At 45.8% G+C, this 27,713-nt stretch overlaps 1 protein-coding gene across 1 annotated transcript in view; it reads left to right on the forward strand.

Annotated features, from left to right (window-relative positions):
- The window catches only part of KIF13A (kinesin family member 13A), a 483,305-nt gene that overhangs the window by 294,018 nt on the left and 161,574 nt on the right, over positions 1 to 27,713 (forward strand). The window contains 2 exon segments of the mRNA XM_033934590.1: positions 6,030 to 6,170; positions 9,354 to 9,503. Coding sequence (XP_033790481.1) covers positions 6,030 to 6,170; positions 9,354 to 9,503 — 291 coding nt within the window.

The raw sequence follows: 27,713 nt of genomic DNA on the forward strand, positions 1-27,713 counted from the left end.
CAGCAAGGCCTGTTCCGCAGCCTCAGTCTGTGGGCTTCGATTTAGCCGCAGCCGTCTTTCGTTCCACGCCCCAGCCGGTCACAGGGTTTAATTAGTGTAGCTGGTGTCAATGCGCGATCTCCATCACTGACCCACATAAGTGGTGTGTGCAGTGTTTCGCTGTGCTACACTTCAAAATTGAGCCCTTAAACATCGTCAAGTTCAACTTGAAAAAATCTTTGGGGGCATGGATCTTTCTTCAACTAAAGCTTCAACCCCAATTTTGATCTCAACCTCGACTCCGTCGAAGTCTTCTCTGGGGCCCAAACCTTCAACCTAGTCCTCGAGTTCGCTCAAGCCTTCCTCGATGGGGAAGTCCTCATCTTTGGGGAAATCAGCTAAATCCTCTCCGGAGGGGTCCGCTCTTCTCAGTGTCTCCATCAGGTAAGCTATCCAATCCAACCTTTCAGGAGTCACAGGCCATTCCAACAGTGACCTTAGTGGGCCCAGTTGCTTTGAGACCCAAGAAGTGTGTCTCCAAATTGAGACAACACTCTTCCTCGAGGTTGTCTTCCTCAGAGTCCATAGTCACACCAATTGTACCAGCTCCAGTGGTCTCGGTGTCGGCTTTGCAGAATATTGTGGAATCTATTCTGCATCAGGAGTTTGGTAACATGCTTGTCAAATTGACTCCTAACTCGACCCTGCTTCCTGCAGTCCAGCCTGAGCACTCAACAGTATTACAAGGAGTCGAATCCTTAAAAGTGCCTCGAGCCCAACCTGACAGCTCTATTCAAGGAGTCGAGTCCTTGAGAGTGCCTCGAGATCGATCTTCACACACTATACAAGGAGCTGAGTTCTTACGAGTGTCTCGACCTCGATCTCCAACTTCCAGTCCTACCTCTCATAAGGCATTGCCTTCTTCGAGGCACAGGGCGAGGACTCCTCGACATTCTTCATCAAGGCTGGATTTGACTTGATCACTGCCTCGTGATTCGAGGCACATTTCCTCTTCACATCATTTGTCGAGACATTCATCGAGGCCCAGGTTTTCTTCTTGAGACAGACCTCATTTATCGAGACATCGAGACTCTTCTAGACCACCAACTCCTTTGTCGAGGAAATCTATTGTGGAGCCACAGCATTCTCACCAGTCGAGTTCTTCTCCTGCGAGATTTTCTTCACCAGCTGGTTCTTCAAAACGAAAAGGTTCTGCTTCTCCCATTCATTCCAGAAGTGGATGTTCATCTGCATCTTTGCCTATGGTTTCAGATCTTTGGTATCAATACTCCAGAGAGGCTTCACCTTCTTTTTCTGCTGTAAAAGGTACCTTGAGGGGCTCTCGTACACCTTCTCCTCAACGATATCATCCATCTTCTGATCCAGTGTCCTTTACTAAGTTTCTATGCCAAATGAGTAAAGATCTCAACATTGCTTTGGAGTCTGATTCAAAATACTCTAAGGAGTATTTGGAAGAGCTGGGTATGCCTAATCCTCCTAGGGATTCTCTAAAATTACCCATGAACGGCAATCTTTTTCAGACTTTTAAAAGAAATCTGAATACCCCATATTCTATCCCTGCGGTGCCAGCAAAGCTAGAATCCCATTATAAGATGTTCATTGTAAAAGATTTGAGAAGTCTCAACTGTTCCATCAATCTCTTCTCGTGAAGTCTTCTTTGAAATGAACCAATCCTGACAAAGTTTATGTCACAGTGCCTCCTTGCCAAGAAGGAAGGACCATGGACAATTCTGCTGACGGCTATATCAGAATTCTATGATGACAAATCGAATTTTAAACTATAATTTTGTCTTCACATCTTTTCTGAAGCATTGGGTCAACGCCATGCCTACTTTCTTCAAGTATCTACCTCAATATCGACTTCCAGAGTTTCAACACATGCATCACACTCCATGCATCAACTTCGCATGCATATGGTTCAGGCTGCATATGATGCATTTGAAATGTCTTCCAGAGTCACTGCGTTCTCGGTGGCTATGCGCCATCTTGCCTGGCTCCGCACCATAGATATGGATCCGATCTGCAAGATCGACTGGCCAACATCCCATGTCAAGGGAATTAATTATTTGATGACTATTGAGGCAGCTACAAAGTGCTTGTCTGAACATGAGAAATCGTTTGCTTCCATAGTTAAGCCGAAGCCTTCCACTGCTAAGAGTTATAGGCCTCCTCCATCTTATCAGGTGAGGCTGGACTAATTTAGAGCACTGGTCTTTGACCTGGGGGCCGTCGCATGAGCGGACTGCTGGGCAGGATGGACCACTGGTCTGACCCAGCAGCGGCAATTCTTATGTTCTTATCAGAGGCACTATCCTCAGAAGTCAGCACCTTATTCAAGACCACCTCCTAAGAAACAACAGCAATAGCATAAACCTCAGGCTCCTGCTGCGCCTAAGTCCACTCAGCCTTTTTGACCATCTAGCACAGAGCATGACATCAATCTTTCTGCCTCTGTCTTCCCCTCTTCCCATCAGAGGTCGTCTCTATCATTTTTATCAACGATGGAAACTGATTACATCCGACCTCTGGGTCCTCACAATAATCAGGGAGGGTTACTTTCTTCAATTTCTTCAGATCCCACCAGATCTCCCTCCAAGAGAGTGTCCTTCCAATTCATCGCAGCTCACCTTCTTCAGGAAGCTCAAGCTCTCCATGCCATCGAGGAAGTTCCTCTAGAACAGCAGAGCAGGGGGTTTTACTCCCGTTACTTCCTTGTCCCGAAGAAGACGGGAGATCTACAACCTATTTTGGATCTCAGAGCTCTCAATAAATTTCTTGTCAAAGAAAAATTTTGGATGCCGTCTCTAGCATCCTTATATCCCCTTCTAGATCACAACGATTGGTTATGCTCTCTGGATCTCAAAGAGGCTTACACTCATATTTCCATTCATCCAGCCTTCCGCAAGTTCCTCAGATTTCAGGTGGGAAATCATCATTTTCAATACAGAGTGCTACCTTTTGGCCTGGCATCATCTCCCAGAGTTTTCACCAAGTGCCTAGTAGTAGTAGCAGCAGCTCTGCGCAGCCATGGTCTTCAGGTTTTCCCGTATCTGGACGACTGGCTCATCAAAGATTCAACATCTCAGGGGGTTATTGTAGCGACCCAACGGATTATTTGGTTCCTCCAAAGTTTGGGGTTCTAAATCAATTTTCCAAAATCCCAGCTACACCCCTCTCAAACTCTACAGTTCATTGGAACTGTACTGGATACTGTGCAACTCAGCATTCCTTCCTCAACAACGTCAGGATGCTCTCATACAACTTTGCCACAAAGTGTTGCCCCTCATTTCGCTCTCAGTGAGACACATGATGGTTCTCTCGGTCACATGGCCTCTACAGTTCACATGACTCCTTTTGCCAGACTTCACCTCAGAATTCCTCAGTGAATCCTGGCCTCTCAAAGGGCACAGGCTTCCAATCTTCATTACTCTGACTCCTTCGTTCAATCTCTCTACTGGTGGATGCTTTCTTCCAATCTCTCCAGAGGTTTACTGTTTCAAACGCCCCCTCATCAGAACAGATTCCTCGACCTACACTTGGGGGGCTCATCTCGATGGTCTCCATACTCAAGGGCATTGGTCCAGCACAGATCGTCGATGTCACATAAATCTGTTGGAAGTCAGAGCGATTTTCAACGTTCTCAAAGCTTTTCAATATCTTCTTCATGATCAAGTAGTCCTCATTCGTACAGACAATCAAGTTGCCATGTACTATGTCAACAAGCAGGGAGGAATGAGATCTCTTCCCCTGTGCGAAGAAGCGAAGAAGGTTTCGAATTGGGCAATTTTTCACAACATCTTTCTGAAAGCCATCTACATTGAAGGAGAGAAAAATTTCTTGGCGGACAAATTGAGTCGTCTCTTACAGCCTCACAAATGGACACTCAGTTCATCGCCTCTCCATCATATTTTTTCTCAGTGGGGGACTCCCTAAGTAGATCTCTTTGCATCTCCCCACAACAAACTGCCTCAGTTTTACTCCAGGATATATTCTCCTCACCGCCTGGAGGCAGATGCCTTTCTTCTGGAATGGGCGAACAAGTTTCTGTATGTTTTTCTCCATTTCCTCTCATTCTCAAGACACTCGAAAAACTCAAACATGAACATGCCACCATGATTTTAATAGCTCCTCGGTTGCCCAGACAACCTTTGTTCTCCTTTCTACATCAACTCAGCAGCAGGGAGCCACTACTTCTACCAGTTTTTCCGTCTCTGCTTACACAGAGTCAGGGGTCTCTGCTTCATCCCAACCTGCAGTCTCTGCACCTGACAGCTTGGTACCTTTCAACGTAACTGCCAACCTATAGTTCTCTCAATCTGTAGCAGACATTTTAGAAGCTTCCAGAAAAACTTCCACCACGTAATGTTACAACCAGAAATGGACTCGGTTTTTGGCTTGGTGTGCTCTTCATCACAAGAAGCCCCAATCTACCTCCTTGTCTTCAGTTCCACTTATCTCAATCAGGCCTCAAATCAACATCCATTAGAGTCCATCTCAGTGCAATTGCTGCTTTCCATCAGCCATTTGAAGGGAAACCCCTCTCTGTTCATCCTGTGGTTTCCAGATTTATGAAAGGACTTTTCAATGTCAAACCACCTCTCAAACCCCCTCCAGTGGTTTGGGACCTCAATGTGGTTCTTGCCCAATTGATGAAACCTCCATTTGAACCAATGTCTATAGCTCATCTGAAATATCTCACCTGGAAAGTGATTTTTCTGATTGCTCTCACGTCTGCTCGCAGAGTCAGCAAGCTGCAAGCTTTAGTAGCAGACCCTCCTTTCACAGTATTCCATCATGATAAGGTGGTCCTCAGTACTCATTCCAAATTCTTACCAAAAGTTGTTTCAGAATTTCATCTCAATCAATCCATTGTACTTCCAGTGTTCTTTCCAAAGCCTCATTCTCACCCTGAAGAAACAGCTCTTCATACTTTGGACTGCAAGCATACTTTGGCTTTCTACTTACAAAGGACTAAGCCCCATAGATCTTCTCAACTTTTTATGTCTTTTCGTTCCAAACAAGTTGGGACATCCACTGTCAAAGCAAACCATCTCCAACTGATTGCCTGCTTCCATCTCATTCGGCTATCCTCAGGCTGGACTGCATCTAGAGGGTCAAGTCACAGCCCATAAAGTCAGAGCCATGGCGGCATCTGTAGCTTTCCTTAGATCTACTCCTATTGAGGAAATCTGCAAAGCTGCCACTTGGTCCTCGGTTCATACCTTCACCTCTCATTATTGTCTGGATTCCTTTTCCAGACGGGATGACCATTTCGGCCAGGCAGTTTTACAAAAATTTATTCTCCTAAATTGCCAACACTCCCACATTCCTATTATGGTTATCTTAGAGGTCACCCACATGTGAGAATATGCTGCCTGCTTGTCCTGGGATAAAGCACAGTTACTTACCGTAACAAGTGTTATCCAGGGACAGCAGGCAGATATTCTCACAACCCACCTGCCTCCCCTGGTTGGCTTCTTAGCTAGCTATCTGAACTGAGGAGATGCGCGCATGCGCGGTGCGGAAGTCTCAAAATTTTCAAAAGTTCTTCAAGCAAGTCTACTTGTGAAGCTGTCCGCATTGGGGCTCCGTGGATGACATCACCCATATGTTGAGAATATCTGCCTGCTGTCCCTGGATAACTCCTGTTACGGTAAGTAACTGTGCTATCTAGGCTTGACATGCCTTCATTTCACATCAGAGAATTGAAAACCCTCTCAAAGTAGTGTTCAATCCAAATGAACAGAGTTCAGTAGCCACTTTGGAAAGCCAACCTGAAAGATTCATTGCGAGTATTGTTATTAGACTATGAAATAGAATGATGCATGTGACAAGAGTTCAGCTAAAAGGGTTCTTGATGATTTGTAGCTAAGACACACTGATCGTGGTTTGTTTGTTTTTTTGCCACAGATTTGTGAAGTGAAATCATTTTGAAAGCAGGGCCTGTTAGTTGGAAGTAGATGTTACTTTGCAGTTTCATTCTTTCTTTATGTTTTGCACTTCTCCTTCACACAACTGTTCTGTTTCAGAGGGGTGTGATAGTGAGTGAGCCGGCCATTCAGGTCAGAAAGAAAGGAAAAGGCACGCAGATCTGGACCATTGACAAGCTGGAGACCAAACTGATTGACATGCGAGATGTCTACCAAGAGTGGAAGGAGAAGATACCAGAGGTACTTATAACGAAAGAAAACTAAATTTTTATCTTAGAATACATGGAAAATGAGAGCTGGACACGGGTAAGAACCCAGACCAGTTTCAGATGGCAGAAGGGCATTTCCAGTGTTTGTGTGCCTATAACTGAGAGGATGTCAGATGAATCAAGATGTATGCAAATGAGCAATTACTGTATAAAATACTCAAGCAATGCATTTAATGAAAGACTAATAAAAACAATTTTTGAACTCTTGGATTTTACCTGAACCAGGTTATGCTCCAGGAGTATCAATCTGCAATCCCTGAAGGCCACAAATCAATCTGTATGAAAGAAATTTGCATGCACATTGCATCATTTGTTTGTAGATGAATCTTTCATTTTCAGTAGGATTATCCAGAAATTCCAGACAAGTCTGCAGCCCTTGGGAATTGCATTTTAATACCCTTTTGATAGACTTTAGGAGAAGATAGAGGAGGGTAGAACATTAGAGGCCAAGTTTCCGTTTCCTCACTCACGTTTCCATTGAAAATTCAACCTGCAAGATGGTCAGGTGCAAAGTACATGCAAAATTCTGCACCTTCTTTATTTGAAGTTAAGTCCACAGGAAAAAAAAAAGGATGTGCACAAATGTAAAAAATGCAATCTATGATGCCCTGATCCCACCCATCCTGAGTTAAAGTAACAATTTTTACCTGTGCTGTGGGTAAGAAATGTGTAAACCTATGTTTAATTACATACAACACTGAGTTTAAACATAGATATCTATTAAAGATGCAAAAGTATTTTTATTCACAGGTGATAGATGATGTATAGGAGTGTGCAACATTCAGATCTCCAATACATTTTCTTAACATTGAATATTTTGGTATTCTTTGCTTCTCTTCTTAATGAAATGAAATAAATGAAGCCTGTGTTCTTTTCTTAAAAGAAAGGCATTAATGTAGAACAAAATCTATTCCAGAGAAAGGAAAATGGTAAAACCAGAGGGCAAAATTTTTTTTGTTTCGAAAATGTCTAAGTATACGTCCTGCCGATCTGATTGTCCAAGTCGCTAAATCGTCCATCTTTATACCACATTTTCATCTAACTTTTCGTCCAAGTCAAAAACACCTAGATCAAGCCCTGTTGGACGTGGGAGAGTGATGGACGTTGCAAAGTGATAGACTGAACACTCAGACATGGCACCTAAATAGTGGGGTACCTTACAGGGCACTGCTGTGAACTTAAAAAGGGTGCTATGTCTTCTCCTCATTACAGCTCCCTTATAGGTCATGGTGAGCCCCCAAAACCACCTCTAGAATCCCCTAGACCCACTTATCTACCACCCTAATAGCTCTTATGGCTGCAGGAGCCACTTATATGCCAGTAAAAAAGGGTGTTGGGTGTATAGGGGAGTGCACATGTTTAAGTATCAATGCAGTGATTACAGGAGCTTATGGGCATGGGTCCTCCTCTCCATGAGTCCCTAAGACAGCTTAAGCTACCTCTGTGCTGGACGACTAGGCTTTCCTATGCCAGTCTGCCAGGTGATGATGGTCTGGAGGCTGAATTTTAAAGGTGTGATTAATATTTTTATGGGGTGGGGGGTCTGTGATCACTGGGGTAGTGTGTGGGGGTCTGTTTTATGTGTTTGCAGTGCTTATCTGGTGACTTTAGGTGGGTTCGGTCCAAGTCACAACGTCCAAGTTCGGTCGATCCTGGGCTGTATAACTTTCGGTTATACATGCTGTACAACTAAGTCTAAGCCAGCCCACGTCCCGCCCAACTCATGCCCTCGCCACTTCTCCTGAAATGCTCCGTTTAGCTTTGGTTGTTCAGCGGCACTATGAAGGCCTAGGACGTTTAGAAATACGTCCAAAACCCGTTTTTATTATCGGCACTTGGACGTATTTGGACAATGTTCGTCCAAGTGCTGACTTAGGCCGGTTTTTGGATGTTTTTCTCTTTTGATTATGAGGCCTTTAGAATTTATGATTAGCGTTTTATCAAATTTTTAATAAACTTAAAACTTGAATAAGATGGACTTGGGAAAATTCACTGCTTATTTCTAGGATAAGCAGCATAAAATCTGTTTTATTTCTCGGGATCTTGCCAGGTGTTTGTGACCTGGGTTGGCTACTGTTGGAAACAGGATACTGGGCTTGATAAACCTTCAGTCTGTCCCTGGATGGCAATTCTTATGTTCTTATTTATATTCATTTGTGTTCCTATATTCCCAACTGCTTTGCAAGTTTGGCAAAATGCTCTGAAAATCTCTTCTCATACACCTATTTGCTACATCAGCCATACACATTGCTGTGAGGGGCCTTGATCTTATTGGAAAGTGACATTTTCACTTTAGGTTCATCAATGAGCTGTTATCAAATATAACATATCCCTGTAGTTATTACAAAGAAAATTAGGGAGCATGCTTAAAGAATAGTGTGGATACTCGAATGTTTTGATCCCTTTCCTTAGTGAAACCAAGTTGTTAGTTTTCTTGAAGTATGCAATCCTATCAAAATGGTGTGCACAGCAATTTTTAGTTAGCGTGGTATTTTTCTGATATAATTTTGTTTTCCTTCTCTGTTTATTCTTTTCCTGTTTCTTGCATAGTGTGAGACATGGGCAGTAGAGAATGACACGGTGACAAAATTCATCACCGTTCCCGTCCCCGCGGATAACCGCGGGAAATAATCCCATGTCATTTGCTAGTGTCTATTTCAACCTCGGTCCTTTTACACCAGCATTCTTCAAAGTAAAGCTTGCGGGTCAGTGGTTGTGCCCAATTATACTCTGATTCTTCCCTCTCTCCTTAAAGAATGACATGAAGATGGTTTCCCGCGGTTATCCGCGGGGACGGGAACGGTGATGAATTTTGTCACCGTGTCATTCTCTAATGGGCAGCTCAGCTCTCACTTGCGACCTTTCATTATGCACTGGTGAGGGGATGTACCATGAAGGATTAGAAATGAGCTGATACAGCCTCATTTAGGTGGTAGTACTTTTTTCTGTTTTTCAGGCTGTCCAGACCTTCTGTCTATAATTCTGTAATTTTAATATTGTGAATATTGAAACAGAAAGAAGTCTCTAAACAATGCATGGAATAAAAATATGTAGAGTTAAGTTGATACACTTAAATACAGTGGAGGACCTTGTGCTTGTTTCTGGTGTATTTTAATTCCCTTAAAAGTATTGATTTGTTCCCTTTTTTTTCTAGCACAAAAGAATCTTTGGCCGAAAAGGTGACCCATTCTATGAAGCTCAAGAGAACCACAACCTAATTGGTGTAGCAAATGTCTTCTTGGAGTGCCTTTTCTATGATGTCAAACTGCAGTATGCAGTGCCTATCATCAGCCAGCAGGGGGAGGTAAAGTAATGTCAAGAGACTCTGGCTAGAATTCTGTTTAGTCCTGCTCCAGGTAGCCCCAGTGCCTGGGTCAGGCCGCTGGAAGAGAAGGAAAAGCAGTGCTAGATTGTTTCAATCATTTGTTCCCTAATCTTATTTGTAAAAATAGCAGCTCAAAGTGCTATACAATTTTAAAACAAAATTGCAGAGTTCAAGGTGAGCACTGATTTCAACAAAAGCAGTCGGCAGAAGCAAAAGGGGATCTGCACATACATTGCTGCCTCACTTTTCTTTGATTTGACTTTATTTTTTGTCTTTTCATTTTAATTTATTTTGTTTTATAAAGGACTTCTTTTACTAGCTGTGCTAGTATTGAGCTGGCATTACCGTATTTTCACGCATATAACGCGCGCGTTATACGCGTTTTTACCTACCGCGCATACCCCTTGCGCGTTATATGCGTGAGCGCGGTATACAAAAGTTTTAAAACATAGTTCCCACCCCGCCCAACGCCCGATTCACCCCCCCAGCAGGACCGCTCGCACCCCCACCCCGAACGACCGCTCGCACGCGATCCCACCCGCACCCGCATCCACGATCGGAGCAAGAGGGAGCCCAAGCCCTCTTGCCCGTTCGACTCCCCGACGTCCGATACATCCCCCCCCCCCCGGCAGGACCGCCGACTTCCCGACAATATCGGGCCAGAAGGGAGCCCAAACCCTCCTGGCCACGGCGACCCCCTAACCCCACCCCGCACTACATTACGGGCAGGAGGGATCCCAGGCCCTCCTGCCCTCGACGCAAACCCCCCTCCCCCCCAACGACCGCCCCCCCCCAAGAACCTCCGACCGCCCCCCAGCCGACCCGCGATCCCCCTGGCGACCCCCACGACCCCCCCACCCCCCTTCCCCGTACCTTTGGTAGTTGGCCGGACAGACGGGAGCCAAACCCGCCTGTCCGGCAGGCAGCCAACGAAGGAATGAGGCCGGATTGGCCCATCCATCCTAAAGCTCCGCCTACTGGTGGGGCCTAAGGCGCGTGGGCCAATCAGAATAGGCCCTGGAGCCTTAGGTCCCACCTGGGGGCGCGGCCTGAGGCACATGGTCGGGGTTGGGCCCATGTGCCTCAGGCCGCGCCCCCAGGTGGGACCTAAGGCTCCAGGGCCTATTCTGATTGGCCCACGCGCCTTAGGCCCCACCAGTAGGCGGAGCTTTAGGATGGATGGGCCAATCCGGCCTCATTCCTTCGTTGGCTGCCTGCCGGACAGGCGGGTTTGGCTCCCGTCTGTCCGGCCAACTACCAAAGGTACGGGGAAGGGGGGTGGGGGGGTCGTGGGGGTCGCCAGGGGGGTCGCGGGTCGGCTGGGGGGGCGGTCGGAGGTTCTTGGGGGGGGCGGTCGTTGGGGGGGAGGGGGGTTTGCGTCGAGGGCAGGAGGGCCTGGGATCCCTCCTGCCCGTAATGTAGTGCGGGGTGGGGTTAGGGGGTCGCCGTGGCCAGGAGGGTTTGGCTCCCTTCTGGCCCAACTACCAAAGGTACGGGGAAGGGGGGTGGGGGGGGTCGCCAGGGGGGTCGCGGGTCGGCTGGGGGGGCGGTCGGAGGTTCTTGAGGGGGGGGTGGGGGTTGGGGGGAGGGGGGTTTGCGTCGAGGGCAGGAGGGCCTGGGATCCCTCCTGCCCGTAATGTAGTGCGGGGTGGGGTTAGGGGGTCGTCGTGGCCAGGAGGATTTGGGCTCCCTCCTGGCCCGATATTGTTGGGGAGTCGGCGGTCCTTCGGGGGGGAGGGATGTATCGGACGTCGGGGGGGGGGGGGGGCATCAGGCTTTCAGGATGGGGACAGACCTTCAAGGGGGGACAGTGCACGGAAGTCAGGGGGGGTGAACGGAGAGTCGGGACAGCGCACGGAAAGTCAGGGCGGGCGAAAGGAGCGTCGGGCAGCATGCGCGGTATACCCGTGAGCGCGGTATACCAAAGTTTTTGTACATATCATCGTGATTTCTGCGCGCTATACCCGTGTGCGCGTTTTATACGGGTGCGCGTTATTTGCGTGAAAATACGGTAGTTTTTGGCACGTAGCACAGGGTTAGCGCATGCGGCAATGTAGCATGTGCTAAAAACACTAGTGCATCTTAGTAAAAGGAGTCCAAAGACTTATTCAATGAGTGTTGGCTTACAGGATATTGTGCAGATGCACAAGTCATGTTATGGGATTTAGATCAACAAAAGTACTCAACATGTAGTGGTTTTATGGGTACTGCTATCAGGGCCAGCACAATGTGGTAAGCATGGAGGGAGGGTAGTAGCACTAAAAGCTGCCACAGGTAACATAAAATACAAACAGTAGTAGAGATCCAAGATGGCTGCTGATGCCTGACGGCTACTGAACGCTCCTGTTTACCTCGCTGTCTTTCCCTCAATAATCGACTTGGAAACTTAGGCAGATGCCGAAGAGATAGGGCAAAAGCGTCGGTGGATCCTCCTGAAGCTCAGAAGCTCCTCTTTTGACGATTGACGAGTTTCTCAGAAGATTAAAGCCGGAACCCTCACCGTCGGGAAGTTGCCCGCTGGACATGCTGCCGGAGAGTAACGCGGCAATGTTGGTTCCTGGGCTCGATGTCACTCTCAGCCCCGACGCAAGAGTGCCTCCCACCAACCTACACCACAGAGATTCAGCTCACCGCAAGAAGAGAACACGCCCGGAGAGGAAATGCTCTCGACTCCTGAGGCTGAATTGTCGTGGCGTTGGAGACCACCCGGTCTGAGTTTTCTCCCGGAGATGAAGCTGTGGTGGGAACATCACAAGCAGGGGAGATGAGAGCCGCGTCTGAGGTAAAAATACCGGCTATATCTTCACTAACTATGCTAAGCTCTTCTTTTGAGCCTATTAAACCTCAAGAAATAACACTTGAAACTATTTGTGACTTAGTTTTGAACTTAGGGAAATCCTTTACTCCCCAAATAAGAACTTTGGAAAAAAAAATTAATACTCATAAAGAAGAGATTAATACCTTAAAAAATGAATTTATAGTGCATAAAACGGACATTCAAAAAATAGAAAAAGAGGTTACAATATTAAAACAAAATCTAATGTTTGGGGGGAGGGGGAGGTATATTTTTTATTATTCATATTGGGAAAATAATAGAGGAATGATGGGAGGGGAGGGTGGTAATTTTATGTATTGTAAGATAAATTAGAAAGATTGTCAAGTGATGTGTTTAATTGTTTGTGCACTTGATGTAAGATGTAAAAAGAATAAAGAATTTAAAAAAAAAAATCAAGAATTAGTGATCAAAGATAATATCTTTTTTTTTTTTAATTTCTTTATTCATTTTTTCATATTACAACAAGTGTATCAGAAAAATACATATAATCTTATAAACACACACTTGATTTTCTTTCATGAATACTTTAAGTACAATATATCATATTTATATTCATATTTTTATAATGTTTTAGATAATATATAAATCATTTAATATGAGAAATTGAAAGGGGACAGGTTTAGAACAAATGCTAGAAAATTTTTTTTTACGCAGAGGGTGGTGGACACATGGAACGCGCTTCCGGAGGAAGTGATAGGCCAGAACTCTGTACAGGGGTTCAAGAAGGGTTTGGATAGGTTCCTGGAGGATAAAGGGATAGAGGGGTACAGATAGAACTTGAGGTAGGTTATAAAAGTGGTCAGAAACCACTTCACAGGTGCAGACCTGATGGGCCGCCGCGGGAGCGGACCGCTGGGCGAGATGGATCTCGGTCTGACCCAGTGGAGGCAACTTCTTATGTTCTTATGACAAATATAAATAAAATAACCCCCCCCAAGCCCTCCCTTCGTATTTCAGAAACTCTAACATAATACTTGAAAATACATTAATTAATTCATACATATTGTAAGATAAATGAAATAGTACCCACCCATATCCCCACTTACCAAATCTCTTATTATGGGAAAATGTTATTAATCATTACAAAAATCTGCTAATGGTCTCCAAATCTTCAGAAATTTACCAAAATATCCTTTCTGTGTTGCTATTGTGCGCTCCATTTTATATATATGGCATACTGAATTCCACCAGAAGTTATAACTTAGTCTGTCATAATTTTTCCAGTTACATGTTATTTGTTGAATTGCTACTCCAGTTAATATGAATAAAAGTTTATTATTATGTGACGAAATTTGACTTTTTGCTCTCATTGTTGTACCAAATAGAATAGTATCATAAGTCAAGGCTACTGGATTGTCCATCATCCTATTTATTTGAGGCCAAATTGATTTCCAAAATAGTAATATATATGGACAATAGAATAAAAGATGATCTAATGTCCCCGCCTCAAGATGACAGTGCCAACATTTATTAGACTTAGAGCTATCTAATTTTTGTAAACGAACAGGGGTCCAAAAAGCTCTATGCAAAAGAAAAAACCATGTTTGTCTCATAGATGCTGAAACTGTACATCTTATCCTCCAAGACCAAAGTCGTGGCCATTGAGATGCATTAATTTGATGCTTAATCTCAATGCTCCAAATGTCTCTAAGACCATATTTTGGTTTTTTATTTACAAATCCAGATATTAATTTATACCACATTGCGGCCTGGTGACCAGTAGAAGCCACCTGAAAGCATAAGAATTCTAGGCTATGATAATTGTTAAGATTTTTCCATTCAGGGAACCCCACCTGAATGGCCTGCTTCAATTGCAACCATCTAAAATATTGTGATTTATTTAAACCAAATTTATGTTGCAATTGTGAAAAGTCAAGCAGTTTACCATTAGTTATTACATCTTCTAAAGTACGTATCCCTGCCAACATTCAATGCTTCCAAATGATTTTAAAACCGCCTATTTTGATCTTGGGGTTTAACCAAATTGTTTGAATTGTTGATTTATTTATCGGAATAGGAGTCAGACTACTTATATACCTTAAAGTCTTCCAGGTATCCATAAATATTTTATGATCTTTATATAACCTTGGCATTTTGATATTAACAACGTGACCAAGACGCAGTGGAAACATAAGTCTCCACTCTAATCAGAACCAATCTGGAATATCGTCAATGGGCTCTGGGAGGATCCAATACATACCTTGTCACAGAATATAGGCCTGATGGTACCTATAAAAATTTGGAAAATTTACCCCACCCTCCACAATAGGCCTTTGCAAAGACACTAAAGCAATTCTAGGAATTTTTCCCAGCCAAATAAAATTGGTTAGGATCCTATTTATTTTTTTATAAAAAGATCCCTGAAAAAAAATAGGTATCATACCCATTTGGTAACAAACTACAGGTAAAATCATCATTTTAACAATTTGTACTCTCCCCCACCAAGATAAGTGTAAAGGATTCCATTGCTCACACATTTCTGTTACTTTTTGTAATAAATTTTTTTCATTAATTTTCATTGTATCATCTACTGTTTTTGCAATCCAAATTCCTAAGTATTTAATACCATCTTCCTTCCAAATGAAAGAAAATGGATCAAATAAACCTTTTGTACAATGTACATTTAGTGGAAGAACTTCTGATTTATTCCAATTTATCTTGTAACCGGAAAATTTTCCAAATTTTTCAATTAATTCAAGCAAACATAGAATGGTACTTTCTGGATTTCTCAAATAAAGCAAGATATCGTCCGCATATGCTGATATTTTATATTCCCTATCTGAACGGGGAATACCTTGTATCTCCTTTACCTGCTGAATAGCTAACAGCAAGGGTTCCAAAACAATATCAAAAAGTAAAGGAGATAATGGACAACCTTGTCTAACTCATCTCTATAAATTAAAACGTTCTGAAAATGTATTATTGATATATAATCTAGCAGCAGGGGAGCTATACAACGTTTTAATTATTTGTATAAACCTATACCAAACCAGTCCATTGCCTGATACATGAATGTCCATTCCACTCGATCAAAGGCCTTCTCTGCATCCAAAGAAACAGAAAAAGCCGGATCTTTCATGGCTTTTGTCAAATATAACATATGAAAAGCCAGTCTAGTATTATGAGAAGAAAGTCTTTGAGCAATGAATCCTGTTTGATGCATACCTATAATGAAAAGGAGAGCTTTAGCCAATCTTAAAGCTAATGTCTTAGTTAAAAGTTTACTATCTACATTGATTAAGGAAATAGGCCTATAATTTGAAACCAAAGTGGGATCTTTATTTGGCTTGGGCAAAACTATGGTTAAAGATTCTGCCATAGTGCCTGTAATACAACCCTTAGTTAGTTGAGTCTGGTACAAATTTAATAAATAAGGTAATAGGGTATTTTGAAAAGATTTATAAAATTCTACTGTATATCCATCACCACCTGGAGCGGATCCTACTCTAAGGGATTTCAAAGCTGTTCCTAATTCTTTTAGTGATATTGGCTCTTCTAACTGTGAGCTTTACTGTATACAGACCACTCCTCCGCGCAGATATCAATTGAAAAGCAGCTCCGTGCCATTATATTATCAGAGATCTTCTTATCCATAAAAATTATGTTCTTCCTATGTAATAAATGTTATTAAAACTTTAGTCCCGAAGTCCGTACGATGAAGTACATCGTCCTCTGTCTTTCCGTTCTATAAAACACGTCACTGTTCTTCATTGTTCTCTTCCTGCGCACTGCACGTCAGAGATAGCCAATCAAGTCCATCTTGGTGTGCTTTCATTGGTTGAGCATTGAGATCTCACGTTTTCATTCAAAAGGTATCAAATCCATTCAAGAATTGTGACAGTTGTAAACAAATCTGTCATGACGCGTCTTTCATCTCTGACAGTAGTATAATTTGTTCCATCAGCTTCTGTTCTCGTGCCATTCATGGACCGTTAGTTACAGTTAAATAAAAAAAAAAACAAAAACCAAAGACACAAATAGATCCTGTTGTGAACATTCCAATTAGTAAATTTGAATTAGATTTTGAATAATAAATATAATTCTCTATATCACAGGTATATATATCTAGTAAATTATAAATAATATTTAGGAAGTCATTGGCTGTTCTAAATCTTCTAAGTACTCCTGCAGCTTCAAAGAGTCAGTGAAATTCTGAGTTTTATTTGCCAAAGTGATCTTCATTACTGCCGGATATAACAGTCCATATCTTGCCCCCAGTGCTCTCAATTTGGGACGCAAAGCCAAGAACTGTTTCCTTTTAAATGCAGTTTCTTTAGCGAAGTCAGGTACGATGTGTATTCTTGTATCCTGACATTTGAGGTTCTTTGGCAAGTTGACAAATTTCCACAACGTGTTGGTATCGTAGCAATTTAAATATTAAAGTTCTTGGACCTTTTTGAGATAAAACTTTTTGAGTCGGTATCCTGTGTGCTCTTTCTATTTCAAGAGGGATTTTTTATTTAATTGGCAAGACTTTAGGCAGAAAATTTTCCAATAAAGAGATAGGATCATTTTTTTCCACACCTTCAGGCATCCCAATGATCCTTAAATTATATCTTCTTTCGCGATTCAAACAATCCTCAAGATCCTTTTTAACAACTTCCATTTCCTTCCATACCATTTTGTTCTGTTTCATTTCAGTTTGCATTTGTTCCGTTTTTTCTTCCAACAGATTTAATTTGTTATCAGATAAATCTGCTCTTTTAGTGAGGATTTCTACATCATCACTTACTTTTTGTAACTTTTTTGAGATTTCCATAACAATTTCTTTGATCTGCCGTAATTCCGTTATAATATCCGGATTTTCTTCTGCCGGCAACGGCACTTTAGAAGGAGTTGCTGGTTCCGGCTTTGATCGCTTGTTACTGCTTATGCCCGATCCTCCAGCATTCATGTCGTTCTTGTTTTGCTTTCCTGAAGCCATTTCCGATGTGAATAAATGCTGTATCTTGCCAATTTACAATTTTTTGATAGCTTATTTTTAATAAAAATAGCTTGTTACTACGGAGCTAATGGACTACCCGACCATTCAGTTGCGTGTCCAAGCCACGCCCCCGATAATATCTTATTAAGAAGCAAACTTGAAACTCTTGAAAATCATAATAGAACTAATAATCTACATTTAATAAACTTTCCTAAAATTTCCTCAATATCGCACAGAAAAATGATAAAAACTATATTTTCTTGAGATTCTGCAAATTCCTGAGGAATCCTTGTCCCCGCTTACACCGACGTATTACTTGCCAACATTGCAGCAAAATCAAGAGACAGAAGCAATTGTACAAAGACAAGCTTCATTAGATATATATACATTGCTGGAAACTTCTGATTGAGAGTTAGTTACTCTGTTAATCACAATGGCACTATCTCTGGATAGAAATTGGCTCTTGAATATGTTCTTCAGGAATAGGAGGAAAGAATTCCTGGGATTGAATATTCAAGTTTTTCCTGATGTCTCAAAGGAAACTCAAAAAAGACGTCGTTGGTTTCTTTTGTTAAAACCTGGGGTGTCTCAGATCGGAGGAATTTTTTTCCTCCGTTATCCTTGCAAATGCTTGGTTAGATATAAGAACATAAGAACATAAGAAGTTGCCTCCACTGGGTCAGACCAGAGGTCCATCCTGCCCAGCGGTCCGCTCCCGCGGCGGCCCACCAGGTCCTTTGACCTGTGAAGTGATTTGACCATTTTTATATCCTACCTCTGCTTCTATCTGTACCCCTCAATCCCTTTATCCTTTAGGAACCTATCCAAACCTTCCTTGAACCCCTGTACTGTGGTCTGGCCTATCACAACCTCTGGAAGAGCGTTCCATGCGTCCACCACCCTCTGGGTAAAAAAGAACTTCCTAGCATTTGTCCTGAACCTGTCCCCTTTCAATTTCTCCGAGTGACCCCTAGTGCTTGTGGTTCCCCACAGTTTGAAGAATCTGTCCTTGTCCACTTTCTCTATGCCCTTCAGGATTTTGAAAGTTTCTATCATGTCCCCTCTAAGTCTCCTCTTCTCCAGGGAGAACAGCCCCAGCATTTTTAACCTGTCAGCGTATGAAAAATTTTCCATACCTCTTATCAGTTTTGTCGCTCTTCTCTGGACTCCCTCGAGTACTGCCATGTCTTTCTTGAGGTACGGCGACCAGTACTGGACACAGTATTCCAGGTGCGGGCGCACCATTGCATTATACAGTGACATGATGACTTCTTTCGTCCTGGTTGTGATACCCTTTTTGATGATGCCCAGCATTCTGTTTGCTTTCTTTGAGGCTGTCGCACACTGCGCCGATGGCTTCAATGTTGCGTCCACCATCACCCCCAGGTCTTTTTCAAGGTCGCTCACCCCTAGCAATATTCCCCCCATTTTATAGCTGAACATCGGGTTCTTTTTCCCTACATGCATGACCTTGCATTTGTCCACATTGAAACTCATTTGCCATTTTTTTGCCCACTCCTCTAGTCTCGTCAGGTCCCTCTGCAGGTCTTCACAATCCTCCTTGGTTTTGACCCTGCTACAGAGTTTGGTGTCATCAGCAAATTTAATGACCTCACATTTCGTCCCCGTCTCCAGGTCGTTGATAAATATATTGAACAGGAGTGGTCCCAACACCGATCCCTGAGGGACTCCGCTCGTGACCCATTGCCAGTCTGAGTAATGCCCTTTTACTCCAACCGCCCTTTTACTCCAACCCTCTGTTTTCTGCCCGCCAGCCAGTGTCTGATCCATCGGTGTACATCCCCTTGCACCCCGTGTTTCCACAGCTTCTTAAGCAGCCTTTCGTGAGGTACCTTGTCGAAGGCTTTTTGGAAGTCGAGGTAGATGATGTCTATGGCTTCCCCCTTGTCCATCTGGCTGTTTATTCCCTCAAAGAAGTACAGTAAGTTCGTGAGGCACGACCTACCCTTGCAGAAGCCGTGCTGGCTCGCCTTCAGTTGTCCATTTTTTTCTATGTGCTCGCAGATTGTGTCCTTGACCAGTGCTTCCATCATCTTTCCCGGGACCAAGGTCAAGCTCACCGGCCTGTAGTTTCCCGGATCGTCTCTTGATCCCTTCTTAAAGATGGGCGTGACATTTGCTATTTTCCAGTCCTCTGGGATCTCCCCAGTTTTCAAGGATAGATTACATATTTGGCAAAGTGTTTCTGCTATTTCGTTTCTCAGTTCCTTTATTACCCTTGGGTGGATGCCGTCCGGGCCCGGTGATTTGTCGCTCTTCAGTCTGTCTATCTGTCGGAGGACATCCTCTCGGCTCGCCTCTAATTGGATCAGTTTTTCATCGTGGTCTCCATTTATGATCTCCTCAGGTTCTGGGATATTGGATATGTCCTCTCTCGTGAAGACTGACGAGAACTTGTTTAATCTGTCAGCTATCTCTTTTTCCTCTGTTACCACTCCTTTCCTGTCTCCGTCATCCAATGGTCCCACTTCCTCCCTGGCTGGTTGCTTCCCCTTCACATACCTGAAGAAAGGTTTGAAGTTTCTTGCTTCCCCCGCCAGTCTTTCCTCATACTCTCTTTTTGCTTTCCTAACCTCTCGGTGACATTCTTTCTGGTGCCTTTTGTGCTCCTTTTGGTTGTCTCTTGTTGGGTCCTTTTTCCATTTTCTGATAGATGATTTCTTGTCACTTATCGCCTTTTTTACTGCATTGTTTATCCACGCCGGGTTTTGACCTCGATTCTTTTTGCACCCTTTCCTAAATCTTGGGATGTACAGGTCTTGTGCCTCGTGCACCGTGCCCTTGAGTAGGGCCCAGGCTTCCTCTACGGTCTCCATCTTCATTGAGCTGTTGCTGAGCTTTTTTCCCACCATTTTCCTCATGGCCTCGTAATTTCCTTTTCTGTAGTTGAGTGCTGTCGTTGTGGTTCTTTTCACCTTTTGTGTTCCTATGTTTAGTTTGTACTGTATCATGTTGTGATCGCTGTTTCCTAATGGTGCTAGTACTACCACCTCCTTTGCGGGTCCCCCTAGCCCATTGAGGATTAGGTCCAGAGTGGCATCCCCTCGCATTGGTTCCGTGACCAGCTGTTCCATGTAACAGTCCCTCGTTGCCTCTAGGAATTTAGTTTCTCTCATGCAATTGGAGTGTCCAGTGTTCCACTCTATTCCAGGGTAGTTGAAATCCCCCAGAACCACCACACTTCCAATTTTGCATACCTGCCTCAATTCATCCTCCAGGTCCTGGTCGTTTGTTTCTGGCTGTCCTGGTGGGCGATAGTACAGTCCCAATTTGATGTCTGCTCCATTTCCTCCTGTTAGTTTAACCCATATTGATTCCATATTGATTACTGTCGTTTCCATCCTGGTTGAAGGAATGGAGTCCTTTATATACAGTGCTACTCCTCCACCCTTCTTGTGTGTCCTGTCCCTCCTATAGAGTTTGTACCCTGGCAGGGCCACATCCCATTTGTTGTCCTCGGACCACCATGTCTCTGTGACTCCTATTATGTCCAAGTCCTCTTTACTGGCTATAACTTCTAGCTCTCCCATTTTTGTCCTTAGGCTCCTGGCATTTGTATATAGGCAAATTAAGTCCCAGTTGGTTACCTTCTCATTTGGTTCTCCTTGTGGTTTGGTGCTCCTGTCGATCCCCTCACGGTCTGCCAGTCCCCGAGCCTCATTCTGTTCACCTTCCTCCTGTGGTGTGTCTATCCCGTCCTCCGTCCGCTTCTTCGACTTTGGATAGCCCTCTGTTTCCGGCTATCCAAATATTCAAATCATATTCAAATATGTTTTCCTTGATCTGAGTCATTTGACATCATTTATTTTTCAAAAACGAGCAGAAAAGGAAGGAACTATAGGAACTATAACAACAATCACTCATGAATAAATTCTGGGTTCCTGGTTTAGCAGCAGACATTTAAGTTTTTTATTATAATTTGTATTCCTGAAATTTTGTTACTCTTTAACTCTGATAGTGGACTTGAGTGTGATTATTTGTAACTATACTATTTTTTAGTATGGTACTTTTGCTGTTTGTTTAAGAAATTATACCTTAATTTTTATTTGGATAACCATACTATCTGTACAAGATTATTATGCTTGGATGTTTATGGAAAATTGAATAAATACATAATTAAAAAAGCTGCCACAGGCACCACGCTATCACATATGCATGTGCAGCTCAGATCTTAGCAGTTGTACACTGTGCAGTGCAGGAAGGAAATCTTACGAGACTGGAGACCCCTGAGGCTTGCACTGGAGTTCATAGAAACATGATGGCAGATAAATGACAAGGCCAAATGGCCCATCCAGTCTGCCCTTTTGCAGCAACCACTTTCTCCTCCTCTCCCTAAGAGATCCCACATGTCTGTCCCACACGTTCTTGAATTCAGACAGTCTTTGTCTTCACACCTCTATTGGGAGACTATTCCACACATTTGCCACCCTTTCTGTAAAAAAAACCTACACGTATCCCTTTGTATTTGCGAGGGTTAAGGGCGCAGCCTCCTCATGAAAGCTGAAAAGTTCACGAATAATTTTAGAGCACTTTCTGCCCTCTCACCAAAGGTCAAACTCAGTTACGCCTCTCTCCCAAAACTCCTTCCAACAAAATGCTTCCTCAAGGCTATCCACGGAACACTGACGGTAGCAATGGAACCTATGGAAGGCAGTTTATGACAGTACCATGTTGGTGCACATGCGCAGAGGATTGTTACACACTCAGAGCGCTGCCATCATTACCACCCTTCTCCTAGTAGCCGCAGCGCAAGGGAGGGGGGAGAGAGGAGGAGCACACAATACCACACTATGGCGTGAATAAACAAAGTCACAGATGCTGAACTTGCAAATATAGAAAGAGACCTGTATTTCCTTAGATTACTCCTGAACCTATCGCCTCTTAACTTCACCCCATGCCCTTCCACTCTGGAGTATCCTTTCAATTGACTTGCCTTGTGTGCATTTATGTCATGATATAGATATTTAAATATCTATATCATATCTCTCTTTTCCTGCATTTTCTCCAAAATATAGAAAAATTGAAAAATCTTTGAGTCTGTCCCTGTATACCTTATGACGTAGACTACTGGCCATTTTAGTAGCTTTCCTCTGGACTAACTCATTCCTGTTCCTTCCTGTATTGTGTGCAGAGGTAGTAAAGTTGTGGTAGTGGCAGGCCCAACATCAGGGGGAAGGGAGTAGGTTGTGGCAGGAGAGATGAGGTGGGAGAAGGGTTAATATATAGGTTCTAGGGGATACCAGGAGTCTTAGCACTCTCCTTAAATGCTCAATCTCCACAATGTGGTTCCCAGTAATTTCAGAACTACACAGTTTCACTTTTGAAGAATGGTGCTGTGTGTAGTTGAGTTATAAGAACAGGTCATCAAGCATAATCACTTTCAGATTACATTCATGTGACAAAGAGGATATAGGATAAAACAGAGCATAATTTTTCATTACATTCAGCTCTAAGCTTAATAGTGGAACAGTAGCTAAGAAATGTTCTTTTTTTTTATAAATCTTTATTCATTTTCAAAAATTACAAGTGTACAACATTCATTCAGAAATACCTTAATTCATCACTTGACATTCTTATTTGTATTATTCCAAATAAATAATTTTATCCCAGGACAAGCAGGCATGATATTCTCACATGTGGGTGACGTCATCTACGGAGCCCCGATGCGGACAGCATTTCAAGCAAACTTGATTGAAGATTCAAGCTTGCTGGCTGCACTACGCATGTGTGCCTCCTGCTCCACTAGAGGGCGCATCCCCTCCTCGTGGTCTCCAGTTCAATTTTTTCCGCTGTGCTAAGAAGACACGTTTTTCTTAGCGCTGCCCTAGTGCCTTGTTTGCACCGCGATTTGTTACTTTTCTTTTTCTTTTCTACCGCTAAAATTCGCTGTGCATAACAAATTTTTTCTTTCTTCCTGCTCATCGCGCTTTTCACGCGTTTTCTCACGATCCGGGGCCTCCCGGATCGCCGCGACCGCGAGGCCTGATTGGCCGCGGCCGCCTGGATGTCCCGGTCCATTACGGGTTTTAAAAAGTGCACCGGGTGCTAGCGTCTTCTATCTCTCACAGACCTGCATCGCTGGTGCATCCTTTGCCTGGGGGCCGACCATCCAACGGAAACTTGCCCCCGATGTGCAACTTTTCAACAGTGGGCGCTCCGCCGCCGACGGGCCCGCATGGCAGAGCTATTTGCTACCGATCAACCCTCGACCTCAAGATCGGCCCCGGCCCCGGTCTCGATCTCGGCCTCGACTACATCAGCCCCGCCTCGGGACTCGACTTCAAAGACCTCGAGCTCTCATAAGTCCTCGGCCCCAGGTAAGTCCCCTCTTCCTTCCTCAGGTTCCACATCGTCAAAGAAGCCAACCTCGGGGACAATGGCTGGACAGAGTGTAAACTCCTTACCCACGGCCCCGGCGAAAACCCCGAAGACCTCGGGATGTGCCTCCACCCCTCGGGAATGCTCCGAAGCGAGATCGCCCCCGGTGAAGAGCACAGCGGCCTTGGACATGCCATCGATGCTGTCCGTGCCAGTATTCCAGGAACTGATCCGAGCAATGATCACAACGGAGCTATCCGCTGCCATGGCTCACCTGCAACCGGCCTCGACCTCGCACGCGCCGGACCAGCCTGAGCAACGCACCGAGACCCCTCGAGGAAAACCGCGCCATTCTCGTCGCCTCTCCTCTTCATCGGATTCCTCTCCGAGGCATCCGAGGCATTCGAAACGAAAATCGAGACCCCTTTCTAAGAAGGCCCGCAGTTCCCCTCCAGCTCGAGGGCGCACCCCCTCGACTCGATCGGGGGAGCCGCTAAGGGTCACCGAGCTGTCTCTCACCAACCCACAGCTCCTACTGACTCCCCCTCAGTCCGGGGCTCCGGTCCGAGGCCCTAGGCTTTCGCCGAGGGAGTCCGGGGAGGGATCCCCGACCAGGCACCGATTGGTACCCAGAACCCCGGCGTCGTCCCCGAGGGGCTCCTCGAGGCGACGCAGGTCCTCGACCCCGGAGTGCTTCCACAGCGCGTCTCCGGTATCGGACCGAGGGTCTGAGCGAGAACCCCGCTATTCGAGGGAGGCTTCTCCTTCCTTCTCAGCCAAACGGAGGTCTCGGTCACCGTCCCCGCAAGGGGCCACGGGACCCCATCGACCATCCTTCACGAGGTTCGTCCAGGACATGGGACGTGCCCTTGACTTGGACTTACAATCTGACTCAAGGTACTCCAAGGAATACCTGGCGGAGCTGGATATGCCTTCCCCGCCCCGAGAGTCCCTCCGGCTACCACTGAACCCGGTACTCGGGCAGACCCTTATCAGGAACCTCGAAACTCCTTACATGGTGACGGCGGTCCCATCTAAAATGGAGTCTAAGTACCGGACGGTACCTCACCCGGGGTTTGAGAAACCACAGCTGTCCCACCAATCCCTGCTGGTGGAGTCATCTCTGAAAAAAGCTCACCCCTCAAGGGTGTCCGTGGCGGTCCCTCCTGGACGCGAAGGCCGGACACTGGACAAATTTGGACGCCGGTTGTATCAGAACTCTCTGATGATCGCCAGAGTCCTGAACTACACCTTCACTTTTTCTTCCTACCTGAAGCACCTCATTGGGCGGCTTGCCTCCTTCTCGGAGAGCTTACCCACCCCTCGCCAGACAGAGTTCAGCCTCCTCCTCGAGGATTTTTCCAACCTCAGGCTACACCTGTTCCACGCCGCTTATGACGGCTTCGAGCTATCTTCGAGAGTCGCAGCCTTCGCGGTGGCCATGCGCCGACTGGCATGGCTACGACTCGTCGATATGGACCCCAACCTGCAAGATCGACTTGCCAACCTCCCTTGCGTTGGGAAGGAACTTTTCGACGACACCATCGAGGCTGCTACGAAACGGTTGTCTGAACACGAACGTTCCTTCGCGTCTCTTGTCCGACAGAAGCCTAAACCACAGGCATCTCGCTCTTTCCGGGGATTATCTCGACGCTACCCCCAGAAGTCCACACCGGCCTTCTCCAGACCACCGCCGCGACGCCCTCAGGCTCACGCTAGGGCTCCACCAAAGTCACAGCCCACGGCGTCAGCGAAGCCATCTCCGTCCTTTTGACAGAATGAGTGGACGGGGCGGGCCCCCTCCGCACCTCTACCGGCCCCCCTCCCCATCGGGGGCCGCCTTCAAGCCTACTACCCTCGCTGGAAAGCCATCACGTCGGACTCATGGGTCCTTGGCATGATCTCATCAGGGTACTCGCTCAACTTTCAAGAGGTACCCCCCGACAGCCCACCGAGCGCATGCCCTCCCAATTGAGCGCAGTTGCCCCTCCTCCTCTCCGAGGCACAGGACCTCCTCCGCCTGCGGGCGGTGGAACCGGTCCCCCAAAATCAAAGGGGCCAAGGGTTTTACTCCCGTTACTTCCTGGTACCGAAGAAGACAGGAGACCTGCGCCCGATCCTAGACTTAAGGCGCCTGAACAAGTTTCTGGTACGGGAAAAGTTCCGGATGCTTTCACTTCCGATTCTTTACCCCTTGATCGGCGAGGGCGATTGGCTCTGCTCCCTCGACCTGAAGGAGGCCTACACCCATGTTCCGGTGCACCCTGCTTGCCGCAAGTTCCTGCGTTTTCAGGTGGGAGACCTTCACCTGCAATATCGGGTCCTCCCCTTCGGCCTGTCCTCGTCCCCCCGAGTCTTCACGAAGTGCCTCGTAGTGGTCGCAGCTGCATTGCGCTCCCGAGGTCTGCAGGTATTCCCCTACCTGGACGATTGGTTGATCAAAGACTCGACCAGGGAGGGGGCTATTTCAGCGACCCAACGGACTATTACTTCTCTTCAGTGTCTGGGGTTCAAGGTAAACTTCCCAAAATCCCAACTATGCCCCTCTCAATCCTTACAATTCATCGGGGCCTTCGCTCCTTCCTCCCTCCTCAGCGTCGGGAGGCATTGGTAAACCTGAGCCGACAAGTCTCGTGATCGAACTCGGTCTCGGCACGACAAATGATGACGCTCCTCGGCCACATGGTCTCCACAGTCCACGTTACCCCGCTTGCTCGCCTTCATCTGCGGTTACCACAGTGGACTTTGGCATCACAATGGCGACAGGATCAGGACCCGATCAACCGCCACGTGACAGTGACTCCTTCCTTGCAAAGATCGCTCCGTTGGTGGGCCGACTCTTCGAATCTTTCCAAGGGTTTGCTCTTTCTCGCCCCTCCACACCACAAGGTCCTAACCACGGACTCGTCGGAGTACGCTTGGGGGGCTCATGTGGACAGTCTCCGGAATCAAGGTCTGTGGTCCTCAGAGGACCGTCGCTGCCACATCAACGTGTTGGAACTCCGGGCCATCTACCTCGCCGCAGTGGCCTTCCAACACCTGCTTCGCGACCGGGTGGTTCTCGTCCGTACGGACAACCAGGTGGCGATGTACTACGTAAACAAGCAAGGAGGGACGGGGTCTTGGTCCCTCTGCCAAGAAGCTCTACGGCTCTGGGAGTGGGCGATCTCCCAAAACATCTCCCTTCGAGCGATTTACATCCAAGGAGAACAAAACTGCCTGGCGGACAGGCTCAGCCGCCTCCTCCAGCCACACGAATGGTCCCTGCATGCCCAGGTACTGCGACAGGTGTTCGACACGTGGGGGACCCCACAGATAGATCTGTTCGCCTCCCCCGACAATCAAAAACTGCCTCTCTTCTGCTCGAAGATATACTCCCCGGACCGCCTCGAGGCAGATGCTTTCCTCCTAGACTGGGAGGGGAAGTTTCTTTATGCGTTCCCGCCATTTCCTCTGATTCTGAGAACGCTGGTCCATCTGAAGTCGGTAAGGGCCACTCTGATCCTCATCGCCCCTCAATGGCCTCGCCAGTCCTGGTTTTCCCTACTACTTCAACTCAGTGCCAGGGAACCTCTACTTCTGCCTGTCTTTCCCTCTCTGCTATCACAGAGTCGGGGCTCACTGTTACATCCCAATCTTCAGTCTCTTCATCTGACTGCTTGGATTCTTTCCCCCTGAATCCCTTCCCTGTATCTCAGTCGGTCAGGGAAATGTTGGAGGCCTCTCGGAAAGTCTCGACTAGACTCTGCTATTCTCAGAAGTGGACTAGATTCTCGTCCTGGTGTTCATCTCACCGCCAGGACCCGGTGTCGGTCCCAGTGTCCTTGGTTCTAGAGTACCTGCTTCATTTATCTCACTCGGGCCTAAAGACCAATTCCATTCGAGTGCACCTTAGTGCGATTGCTGCCTTTCACCAGCCCCTGGAAGGAAAGGCTCTCTCACTCCATCCCTTGGTCTCTCATTTCATGAAAGGTCTTTTGAATGTTCATCCGCCACTCAAACCACCTCCGGTGGTTTGGGATCTCAATGTAGTTCTGGCTCAACTGATGAAACCCCCCTTTGAGCCCATGGATAAATGTCACCTTAAATT

The sequence above is a fragment of the Geotrypetes seraphini genome, chromosome 2 (genome assembly GCF_902459505.1).
Source record: "Geotrypetes seraphini chromosome 2, aGeoSer1.1, whole genome shotgun sequence".
In the NCBI taxonomy this organism is placed as follows: Eukaryota; Metazoa; Chordata; class Amphibia; order Gymnophiona; family Dermophiidae; genus Geotrypetes; species Geotrypetes seraphini.